General features: G+C 39.0%; 1 protein-coding gene across 2 annotated transcripts in view; it reads left to right on the plus strand.

The window, feature by feature from the left end:
• The window catches only part of IFT57 (intraflagellar transport 57), a 94,914-nt gene extending 83,891 nt beyond the window's left edge, over window positions 1-11,023 (plus strand). Inside the window, exons 7-11 of one of the 2 annotated variants that reach the window (XM_003418930.4) lie at window positions 2,738-2,809; window positions 3,552-3,683; window positions 5,044-5,106; window positions 7,560-7,626; window positions 8,500-10,883. In XM_003418930.4, coding sequence (XP_003418978.1) covers window positions 2,738-2,809; window positions 3,552-3,683; window positions 5,044-5,106; window positions 7,560-7,626; window positions 8,500-8,678 — 513 coding nt within the window. In that variant the 3' untranslated portion in view covers window positions 8,679-10,883. Of the gene's footprint in view, window positions 1-2,737; window positions 2,810-3,551; window positions 3,684-5,043; window positions 5,107-7,559; window positions 7,627-8,499 lie in introns of both variants that reach the window. The other variant, XM_064273008.1, reaches the window with a different exon arrangement.
• Window positions 11,024-11,911: the final 888 nt, after the last annotated feature.

An 11,911-nucleotide genomic window follows, 5' to 3' on the forward strand; every position in this document is an offset into this window, starting at 1 on the left:
CTGAAAACACAGACCTAGCTTTAAAACAGGAACCAAAAATCTTTGAAAGCTCCCCATCATCCGCATGATAAAATCCACATTCCTTAGTGTTACAGTCAACACCTTTGACCTCATTTCACCTGCCTTTCTAGCCTTGTCACCTCATGACCAACATCCTCCCCAAACCATCTCCAAAACTTGGCATTTTATGTTCTAGATAGCCTAGGCTGATCGTTCCCTGTGTGTTTTCCTTATGCTGCTCCCTCAGCCGCAAATGACCTTCCTCTCCTCCCCATCCAGCCTGCTGACATGCTACCTGTGCTTCAGGTTCCACTGAAGTGCCAGCTGCTCCGCGGAGTCTTACCGCAGTCTAAGTTACCGTAGTTTTTGCATAGATGAGTCAGGCTTAGTTCCTTCGCTCAAAGAGATAAATATTTTGAATGTCAGTACATAAAAAATACATTCATAATAATGCTGGGTGGTAGAAAGCTGAACACAAACTATTTTAAACATACCAATTACGATCAAGCAATAAACAAATAGCTAAATAAACAAATGTGATTGCGTGGTGTGTGTGGGTATATATACATAGAGAGAGAAAGACTGCTGGGAAGAGAAGACATTTAAACACCTGAGCCTAGTGTTTCGTAAGCTCGCTGAAATTCTTTTTGGAACTAGGTGGGATTAACCCGTTGCTGTTGAGTCAGCTCTGGCTCACAGGGTTTCCAAGGAGCGACTGGAGGATTTGAACTGCCAACCTTTTGGTTAGCAGCCAAGCTCTTAACCACTGTGCCATCAGGCAGGATTAGTACTTTAAAAAAAGGTGACGATAATACTTGTTCAGTTCATTTTCTTTCATAAAGATGCGTAAACCTCTTGCCATCGAGTCAATTCCGACTCATAGCGACCCTATAGGACACAGTAGAACTGCCCCATAGAGTTTCCAAGGAGAGCCTGGTGAATTCGAACTGCCAGCCTTTTGGTTAGCAGCTGTAGCTCTTAACCACTCTGCCCTGGGCTTAAACAGATATCTGTTTTGAGGCTAGCCATATTTGGTCCAGTGGAAAAGGCCAGCTGGTTGCTCTTCCTCACTGCTGCAGTATAACTGGCTGAGCTGGAGGGGCCTCGCGCCCTTGCCGAATCTGTCTGATCGTAGTCACCACACTTCATGGGTAGTGAATAGTCCCATCAACTGTAAAATGAAAACTTTGCACTAGGTGGTTAAATGGATGAGTAGATGATCTCTAAGGCACTTTCCAGCTCTCACATTCTGTGATGTATTTTGCTCGTGAGAAAAAAAAAAATGCATAAGGAATAAAGGAAAGTGCTGATTTGTCTTCTGCTCCAGCACCATCATTGATGTCAAGTAGCCAATTGCCCCTTTTATTAACTCCGAACTGCCCAAATGTATGGGAATGAGTACATTTGGCTTCCAATCCTGGTGTACCATTGACTGTGTGGCCTTGGTTATATTTCTTTCTATCTCTGGGCTTATGTTAGCTTATCTGGAAATGGTAGGGGTGGGACTAGAAGCTTTTGGAGGTCCTTTACCACTTTAATGTATTATGGTCATATAATTGGTGTGTTTGAAGTACCCAGTGATTTTTTTTTTTTTTTTTTTTTTACCCTGTAGTCACTAGCCCCTGTTTCAAAGTTAAGAAATAGGTCAAACCCCGAGAGCATGGCCCCCAGACACTCAGTACTGAAGTTACTCCTGTGTTTCACCCTTCAGCCAAAGATTAGACAGGCCCATAAAACAAAACAAGACTAAATGGGCACACCAGCTCAGGGGAAAGGGCAAGAAGTCAGGAAGGGAACAGGAAGGCTGGTAATGGGGAACCCAAGGTCGAGAAGGGGAGAGTGTTGACATGTCGTGGGGTTGGCAACCAATGTCACAGGACAATATGTGTACTAATGGTTTAGTTACAAACTAATTTGCTCTGTAAACCTTCATCTAAAGCACAATAAAAAAAAATATGTGGAATGGGACTATTCACAAATTATTTTTCTTTTCAGAAAATAGCGTAGATAGCAAAGTGAAACATCAGGGTATGAAAAAAGATATGTGTGATCCAGGAATTTCCTAGTTCCAACGTGTGCTTAAACTTAACATATTTTTTTCCTACGATGGGTTTTTCTCAAGTCTTACGAAATTGTTGCCTGTAGCAATACAAACTAAGATATTTTGAAGATATCTTGTAGGAAATTAAAAAGTTAGTATAGATTTCAAATATGCACACTAATTCAAACAAGTCAAAATGTATGAACATTAATAGTTATAGACTTCCTTTATTAAGAAAGAGGCTCAAAAACCTTACTGAAGAAGAGAGCCCCATTTTAATTTCCAAGGAACAAAATCATCTTTGATACATGATATTTGAGTCCAGAGTTCCTTCTGGCAAGCACAATTGTTACTGTTTAAACAAGTTTTTCTTTTCTAGTAATTAGTTTTTTTTTTTTTTTAATGGATAGTCATAAATATTAACCACCAGCAGTGCAGGAATAATTTATATTCAAATTGTCAGACATCATTCTGTGAACACATAAAATAATTTACATTTATTTAGAAGCTTTTATCCTAAAGTGCTCTCTTATTTCTTGATAATCTGATTGCAAGCTATATATAGGAATCTCCCACCTGAAATAGGGCAGCAACAAAAGTAATTAAAGGACACAACTTTATAGCAAGTAGAGGAAAAAAGGAAGTATACTATTTTTTTTTTTTTTACTTTTTCTCCTATGTGCTTTATTCCTGTAGGATTGGAGAGTCCACGTTGACCAAATGCACCAGCACAAAGGTGGAATTGAATCTGCTCTGAAGGAGACCAAGGTATGTGAATTGCTTCTGATGAATTAATATACTTTTACTCATCTGTGGTGAACCTGTCATGGGAGAACAGGAAAGGAAAAAAAAAAAAGACATAATACTTGCCTTTGAGGAGCTTACCTACTGAATGTACCATATTACTTTTTCAACAGCCCTGACATTTAAAGCAGCTAAAGAAAGCCAACTTGCTATAAAGGGAAATATTTCTTACTCTTTCCTCTCTAAATCCCAAGGGATGAGAAGAGTACCAGGCCAGCAATGTCTGGAGTCTACAGCTTTCCAGAACTGCTATCCTGTCAGAAACAGGCACTGTTAGAGGACGCCACAAAGAGGCAACGCTGGAATGAGGGGCTCTGGGTCCCAGGTTAGAGGCGTAGGGCTAGGCTCCTACTTCCAGCTGGCGTCTTTGAATTGTGCCACAGGAAAGCCCTGTTGTTACCTCACCTACTTTGATAGGGAACAATCAAAAAAAGCAAACTCTTCTCAGATACCTTTTAGATATGCATAAGGACAAATGATTTGACTAACACTACCAGGTGCTTTTTTATTTTAACATTCACAAAGTCTGAAATATTTCTCATTACAGATATATTTTTGTCATTGAAAATTTCACATTACCCATTTTTTGACATATGATTGAGCATTTATGGGAGGGACTGAAGGAGATTTAACCCACTTTTAAGTATATTTTTAAGAAATGTTTTTGTGAATTCTTCTATCTACTAAAATCCCATGGAATTTTTAGGGCTTTTTGGACAAACTCCACAATGAAATTAGTAGAACTCTGGAAAAGATTGGCAGCCGAGAGAAGTACATCAACAGTCAGCTTGAGCACTTGGTTCAAGAATATCGTTCAGCTCAAGCCCAGCTGAGTGAGGTAATTTAAGAATGATCTCTAGGGATTTATTCTAATTTCTAATGACCCCAGACCCTAGATTTTCACAGTGCCTTATATTTGAGAATCATGAAATGATCTTCAAACAGCAGCATGTTCCCTGCCCACCTTAGGAAGCTAGTTGGGGCAGAAGAACTTGACGCCTCCACTTACCTGTAAGAGAAGTCATCTCTCAGAAGTCTCTTTTGAAAGCATTTTAGAAAAGGGTAAGTAAATGGAGGCATGTCATGTTGGTGAACATGGCTTAGAACAGGAACAGTGTCAGGCCACCTGGCTGGTCCCCAGCTCTGCTGCTAATTCACTGTGTGAGGAGGAGCAGGAATAGTGCACTTAATGTGGCAGAGGGAAGACAGTCCCCGCCATGTGGCCTAAAGCCACCTAAAAAAGAGTAAGAAAGCAAGACAAGTTCAGAGAGAAGCAGTTTAATTAAGTAAGTAAATGAGAAAAAAAAGTAACCCTTCCAAAGTTTTATAATTCTGATTCCCTCCCCCACAACACAAAACAGAAACACAGCATTTGGAAGCAGCAGTTATTCATCCCAGCAGTAGGGATCTAAAGGCTTTCCTTTGGGTTAAGCCCCTGATTCCTGATGTTGAGGTAAGCTGGTAAGAACACTTGAAGACATTAGTCGAAGACATATTCCTTTCTTTCAGCAGACAGGTGAGAAGAAGGAAAAAATGGAAATATATTTGAGATGCTTCTGTACTTTCAAAGGCCTCAGTTAAAGACCAAATGGAAAGTGGTCTTTACTTTTTTATGAATTATTTGTTTAATTAGTTATTCCCTTGTATACACTTGGAAATATTTACTTTAAAAATGCTGTAAAATTCTCTGATTAAAGATACCATGTATCTTTCAAACATTATATTAAATAATTGATTGTTAGGTTAGTTCCCAAGAACATGGGGTTCCAGCTGGTTGTTCTGTCACACTGTGTGTTAATCTGTAGTAATTGCTGAGCCTGATGCTCTGTTGTGATTGATTTTTAGAATTGGTTTTCTCTGCACAGTATTCAGATTACACTGACCAGAGCCACTCTGCTAAACTGTATTGGAGTGGCCGAGGACAGTTTTTGTTGTGAACCGTGCCTATCCGAGTTACACAGTCAGTATGTGAAGGTTAAGACATTTCGTCAGTTTCTAGTGCTTTAGTTCCCTACACAGCACCTATTAGGGACGTAGAATAGCGGCAGCTAAATGTCACTTTCATAAATGTATTCACAAACAAGGGAGGGGTTGTCATAAAATAATATGCAGAAATTGTAAACACAAAGAGGTCGTATTTAAGTAATCTTCTGCTTCTATGTCGAATTCGTCATTAAACAAAATGTTTTCCCCCTCAGGCAAGGGAGCGATACCAGCAGGGAAACGGCGGAGTAACTGAAAGGACCCGGCTGCTGTCTGAGGTACGCTCCGTGCTCTGGCTGGACTTCGCACCCCGTCTGTCAGTCGGGCTCCAGCTTGTCAGAGCCATCAGATGGTTGAAGACCCTTACGTCTGTGGGCTCGTTACGTCAGTAATTGCTTCCTGTGGCTTTAAAACATTTCCCTTAGTAGAAAAATCCCGATTTTCTTATCAATGAATCAATTATTTATTTATACACTTCCTATTTCCATAAATAGTTTGAAGTTGCTGTATTACTTATATTCAACATAAAACCTATTCATAATATTAATGAATTTCTAGCCTTCCTTAATCTCGATTTTTTAGATAGTAATTAATATATACAAGTGTAGGTAAGTACTGTCTGAGGAGTTATAACAAATTTTAATGAGATTGTGCATAGAGTAAGGTTTGTTTCTAGTAACTTCTGTTGATAGCTTGTGTGACCTTGGTATTGTTCTGTCCGCAAATTGGAAATGATGTATAACCCCTTCCTTCTGATAACTTCTGGAATAATGACACATGTTGTTAGATTTGTTTTCATGATCTTGCAAGAGAGGTAGGAACTGATATATGTATTTCTGTTTTCACTAAGCAGCTGAGGGGGGAAAACCTTGTAACAAAGTCAGTAGCCAATATAAGACTAAAACCCAAGGTTATCTTTAGTTACAATCCAGTATAATTGTCACAGACTTTAATAGAACTAAGTGTATTTTATAGAGATTGCATAAGGAATAAATACTTAGTTTAAAATACTAAAAATATAACATTAGAAATATTTAGAATCTAATCCATTGGTGCTCTTGGCAAACAGAACGTTATGTGGAAGTAAAGTGTTCACTTACGTTAGGTAAATGAACACTTAAGGGAATCTAGGGAACTATTTTGTTCTTTTGAAGTAGGTAGTTATCCCCAGTTGTAAAGTTTCAGTTGCCTGAAAAAAAATTAATTTGCTTTACTTGGACGAGCACTTTGTTGCCAGGGAAGATTTCAGTCACCAGTGTGATAAAAATAAAGCCTACTGAGTTACAATAATTATGCCTTAGTTTTAGATCATATCAAAAGTTGCAGTTTTTAAAGATTGTAGTTTTTGCCCATATTAAATGCTAGTTTTGGATTTTGCTAATAGTAGAGGCTAATAATAGAGCACTTGCTGATGCAGATCAAAGACCACAGCCTTCAGTTTGGATTACACCTCAACATAAAGAAAACAAAAATCCTCACAAATGGACCAACAAGCAACATCATGGTAAATGGAGAAAAATATTGACGTTTTCAAGGACTTTACTTGGATCTGTAATCAATCCCCATGGAAGCAGCAGTCAAGAAATCAAACTATGCATTGCAGTGGGGAGATCTGCTGCAAAAGACCTCTTTAAAATGTTGAAAAGCAAAGACGTCTCTTTGAGGACTAAGGTGCGCCTGACCCAAGCCATGGTGTTTTCAGTCACCTCATATGTGTGTGAAAGCTGGACAATGAATAAGGAAGACCAAAGAAGAATTGATGCTTTTGAATTACAGTGCTGGCAAAGAATGTTGAATATAGCATGGACTGCCAGACGAACGAACAAATCTGCCTTGGAAGAAGTACAGCCAGAATGCTTCTTAGAAGCAAGGATGGCAAGACTTTGTCTCATGTAATTTGGACATATTATCAGGAGAGACTAGTCCCTGGAGAAGGACATCATGCTTGATAAAGTAGAGGGTCAGGGAAAAAGAAGGAAACCCTCGACGAGATGGATTGACACAATGGCTTCAACAGTGGGCTCAGACGTAGCAAGCGTTGTGAGAATGGTGCAGGACCGGGCAGTGTTTCAGTCTGTTGTACATAGGCTCGCTATGAGTCGGGACCAACTCAATGGAACCTAACAGCAACAAAATAGTAGTATAATCTCTATTTTGAATATGGATAAGAACCAATATAACAGTGTAGTATGCTTCTCAGAGTTCAAGGTTTGGATTGAGCAGTAGCACATTTTTATGTATTGCCATATGGTATTAAGCATTTTTTTTTAGTGTCCTTTTTTTATAAAGGGAAAGGTGACATATTCTCTTATAAAACTGTAATATTAAGAAAGAGACCTAGTGAACCTTTAAAAATCCAAAATCTTTTTAGGATGTTTAAACTTTTAATTAATAACTGAATCTTAGAGAATGGCATGGTAGATGCTGTGAGGTAACTGGAAGGTTTAAGTGCCTAGTGCTAAAACAACAACTGCAATCATTTTTAAACTGTCATGTTACAACCTGAGAAAGCTAACAAGAAAGCAGTTTGGCGGAGTTTAACAATAGGAGCCTTCTCAGAAGATGAAAAGCTTTGGATATCTGCATGCTTTATCTCATTATTCACATTATGTCAAGAATATCCCTAATATCCTCCTAGCCCTTTGTATGTGTTTAATATCTAAATTAATTTTTTTCAATATATCATTCAGAATTTTTCAACACTTATGAAACCTTTTTTCCCTGAGGAAAGGTTACAGAAGAATTAGAGAAGGTGAAGCAGGAGATGGAAGAAAAGGGCAGCAGCATGACTGACGGCGGTGAGTGGGCAGGAGACAGACGGGGCAGGAGGCCAGTCCACAAAGTAGTGCTAGCAAACCCAGTTCTCAGTTGGGTACGTGGTGCAACAGTGATGTCCAGTAATCAGCCTACTCTTTTCCTTAAAAATCAACTGAGAATGAGAAGCATAGCTTTTTTTAAACTACCATTTAGATTTTTTGTTTGTTTCAAATTGTATTGATTCAGGGATAGAATGGTAAATATTTAAATATACACTTTTTAATCCAATTTAAAAAATAGCATTTTATTCTGTTTTCTTGCAGTGAGCTTCACTTTTCCATTTTCTGTACAAAAGGACACTAAGTGCATGCCTAGATGACACTAAGGCAGTAATGTCACGGCCTGACAGGGTAGGCTCAGGGAGAGAAAAATTAATAATCCTCCTGTCGACATCCTCCATCCTGGCCTGCTTACTACGACATGGCCTGGCAGAAACTCCCCGAGACTGTTCCAAGCCCTACAAAGAGTTTTAGAGTGACCATTCAAAGGGGATGTATAGGGGGTTTTTGGCAACATTGTTTTGAATGAGCCCATTACCTAGATATCAAAGGTAATTCTCCTTTCCCCTTCTCCCCATTTGTATCCCCTTTTCCTGCCCATAAACTCATATTGAGGACATCCTTAAACACCCTGTAGCAGCTCTTCCCGTAGAAGAGGAAGACAGTACAGGCGCCATACATCAAATGCTGCATCATTTCCCATCCTAAAATCTAAGGTGTTTAAAATGCCACAGCAAAACTGTGAATATCAGCAAGTTGTTGGCTGTGTTTTTAACCCTATTTTTGGCTTAGGATTAAGTGAGGAGAATGTCATACAATTGAATGTTTTTATTCCGTGCTGTTTTCATTCCACAGCTCCTTTGGTGAAAATTAAACAGAGCTTAACCAAACTGAAACAAGAGACTGTTCAGATGGACATTAGAATCGGTGTTGTGGAGCACACATTACTGCAATCAAAACTGAAGGAGAAATCCAACATGACGAGGGACATGCATGCTACAGTTATTCCAGAACCTACAATAGGCTCTTATTAAAACATATTGTTTTCCATGCTTTTGATTTGTTGTTTTTTTAATATCAAGTTATATTTCATGTTGCATGGTTTTCAGAACACAATTATATACCTCTTAAAGTATGTTGAATGGATATTTTTTACATATATACACACGTATTGTTTCATGATGATTATGGATGGTTAAAGCCTTTAAATTGAATACAATATTTAATAAAGTAATTAAAAATTCTCACTCTCAGAGAAGCTTACTAATTATTCCATATGTTAAATTTCCCACCTGGTTGGCTCGTTTTTCTTTCTGTTCCTTGCACTAGCCAGTGTATATGACCCATGCTCTCTGGAGGTGGTGTTCCTGCTGTCCCCATGTAGACCTTTGACACGAGCCTGACCCTTCGCTTTGGTCCACCAGTGCGGTGACCCAAGTTTTTCTGCTCCTAGAAGAACCCAAGCCACCCATGCCTCAGCTTTAGGGCTGCCTGAAATAACAATGTTAAAAACAAGCCTCAGCAAAAACTCAGTGTTCTTATTTTCATTCGAAGTTTATTATTTATCATGAGTTTTTCACAGCGTATAAAAAATCTAAAGCCACCTAATAAGTATAAATATTTCAATCATGTTTGACTCTGCTCCCAGAGTGATGAAAGAGTATGTACACATCTCAGTTTTCCCTTTTGCTGTGGCTTCAGCGGTACAGAGGAGCCATTTTGTAGGTGAAAGAAAGATGATCAATCTTGGAAAGACCAGCCTCCCACTACTGACGACTGTAACATACATAGCTCACTCTCTACACTGGGCTTTCTGAATTGGTGAATTAAATAATATTAGAGTGACCAGACTTAGCACTGAGGGAAGCTGGGCAGGGAAGCACAAACCAGGAGATAGCTGACATTTATTTTAAAAAAGAAAAAAAAAATTTTGGTGGCAAAGTTTTGATAAGAATCCTGTTAGGTATAGAACGACAAAAGTAATGAATTCACTTTATCATATTTTTACCTAATACTTTTCTACCCTGAATTTTTTTCTTATATCCCCATATACATCTCTCTGTCTCTGTTTTCTCTTTCACACACACACATCTTCCCCTCAAACTCTCTCTAGTTTTTTAGATAAGAAAAAATCAGTGTGTATAAACTATTACTCAAGAGAGTAGCAATCAATAGAATGACAGATAAGCTGGTTTATTTGATTTGTACTTCAAGAGGAAGAGAGAAGGGAAAAAAAATGAAATAATAGGCAGTTCGACTACATCTGAAAATTTTCTTTTCCTTTATTGTCATTGAGAGGAGTCTAGTAGAAAGAGTGAAAGCTAACCTTCCCACAAGCTAATGTTGATTTGCTGCGGACTTATTTGCATAGGTATTATCATGGCTGAGCAGTTTTCTGATGAATTCAGCAATGCAGAGAACTTTAGGGTAAATCAAAAAAAAAAAAAAAAAATCAAAGCTCTCCATAAAACAGCCTTTTGCTCAGAAGCAGAGTGTACGCTATTTTGTGCAAACACACAGTAATCTAAGAACTCTTCCAGTGAGTAATATGACCTGCCTAATTTTGTTTCCTTCTGTGAAATAGTCCAGTTTACTCAGGTTGGGCTGGGTGTCCCTCCTCTCTGCTCCCATAGAACACCGTACACACCTCTAATACAGAAGTTATTACACTTCATGATAATCAATGCTCCTTTTTCTTCTGTCTTCCCTAATAGATTGAGCTGCTTTTGAATAGGGACAAAGTCATTCATTTTCATATTCCTAGCCCAGCACCTAGCACATTAAAAGCGTCCAGTAAAAAATTTGAATTACTAAGTGGAGGGATAGATGACTGGCATTGTGCAATTTAGGGGTCTCTTCTAGTGGCTTGTCTACAACACAGGAATTTAAAGACTTCAAGCCTGTGAGCTTTGGCACAGTTTCAAGATAGCAATTAAAACTTACAGTCTTTTCTATGGTTTTGATTGAAATTGAAGGCATCAGTATGAACTCGAGCATTTTTTACACATAACGTCGTTAGGTGCCATCGACCTGGCTCGAACGCATAGCGATACTATGTACGACAGAACGAAACGCTGCTCGGTCCTGTGCCAGCCTCACTGTTGTTGTTATGCTTAAGCCCATTGTTGCAATCACTCTGCCATTCCATCTCACGGAGGTTCTTCCTCTTTTTCACTGACCCTGTACTTTACCAAGCATGATGTCCTTCTCCAGGGACTGATCCCTCCTGACAACATGTCCAAACTATGTGAGATGTACTCTGATCATCTGTGCCTCTAAGGAGCATTCTGGTTGCACTTCTTCCAAGACAGGTTTCTTCATTCTTTTGTCAGTCCACGGTATATTCAGTATTCTTCGCCAACACCACAATTCAAGGCGTCAGTTCTCCAGTCTTCATTGTTCATCCATCATCCAGCTTTCACATGCATAGGAGGGGATTGAAAACACCATGGCTTGGGTCAGGCGCACTTTAGTCTTCAAGGTGACATCTTTGTTTTTCAGCACTTTAAAGAGGTCTTTTGCAGCAGATTTGCTCAAGGCAGTGCATCTTTTGATTTGACTGCTGCTTCCGTGAGTGTTGATCGTGGATCCAAGTAAAATGAAATCCTTTGACAATTTCAATCTTTTCCCCATTTATCAAGATAGTGGTGCTTATTGGTCCCGCTGTGAGAATTTTTGTTTTCTTTGTGTTGAGATGTAATCCATACTGAAGGCTGTGGTCTTTGATCTTTGTCAGTAAGTGCTTCAAGTCCTCTTCACTTTCAGCAAGCAAGGTTGTGTCATCTGCATAACGCAGGTTGTTAATGATTATTCCTCCAATCCTGATGCCCCATTCTTCTTCATATAGTCCAGCTTCTCAGATTATTTGCTCAGCATACAGATTGAATAAATACGGTGAAAGGATACAACCCTGACACACACCCTTCCTGACTTTAAACTACACGGTATGCCCTTGTTCTGTTTGAACGACTGCCTCTTGATCTAGGTACAGGTTTCTCATGAGCACATTTTAGTGTTCTGGACTTTCCATTCTTTACAATGTTATCCATAATTTGTTGTGTTCCACATTGTCAAATGCCTTTGCATAGTCAACAAAACACAGGTAAACAAACATCTTTCTGGTATTCTCTGCTTTCAGCCAAGATCCATCTGACATCAGCAGTGATGACCCTGGTTCCACGTACTCTTCTGAATTTGGCTTGAATTTCTGGCAGTTCCCTCTTGATGTACTGTTGCACCTGCTTCTGAATGATCTTCGCAAAATTTT

The sequence above is a fragment of the Loxodonta africana genome, chromosome 20, assembly GCF_030014295.1.
Source record: "Loxodonta africana isolate mLoxAfr1 chromosome 20, mLoxAfr1.hap2, whole genome shotgun sequence".
Classification (NCBI taxonomy): Eukaryota; Metazoa; Chordata; class Mammalia; order Proboscidea; family Elephantidae; genus Loxodonta; species Loxodonta africana.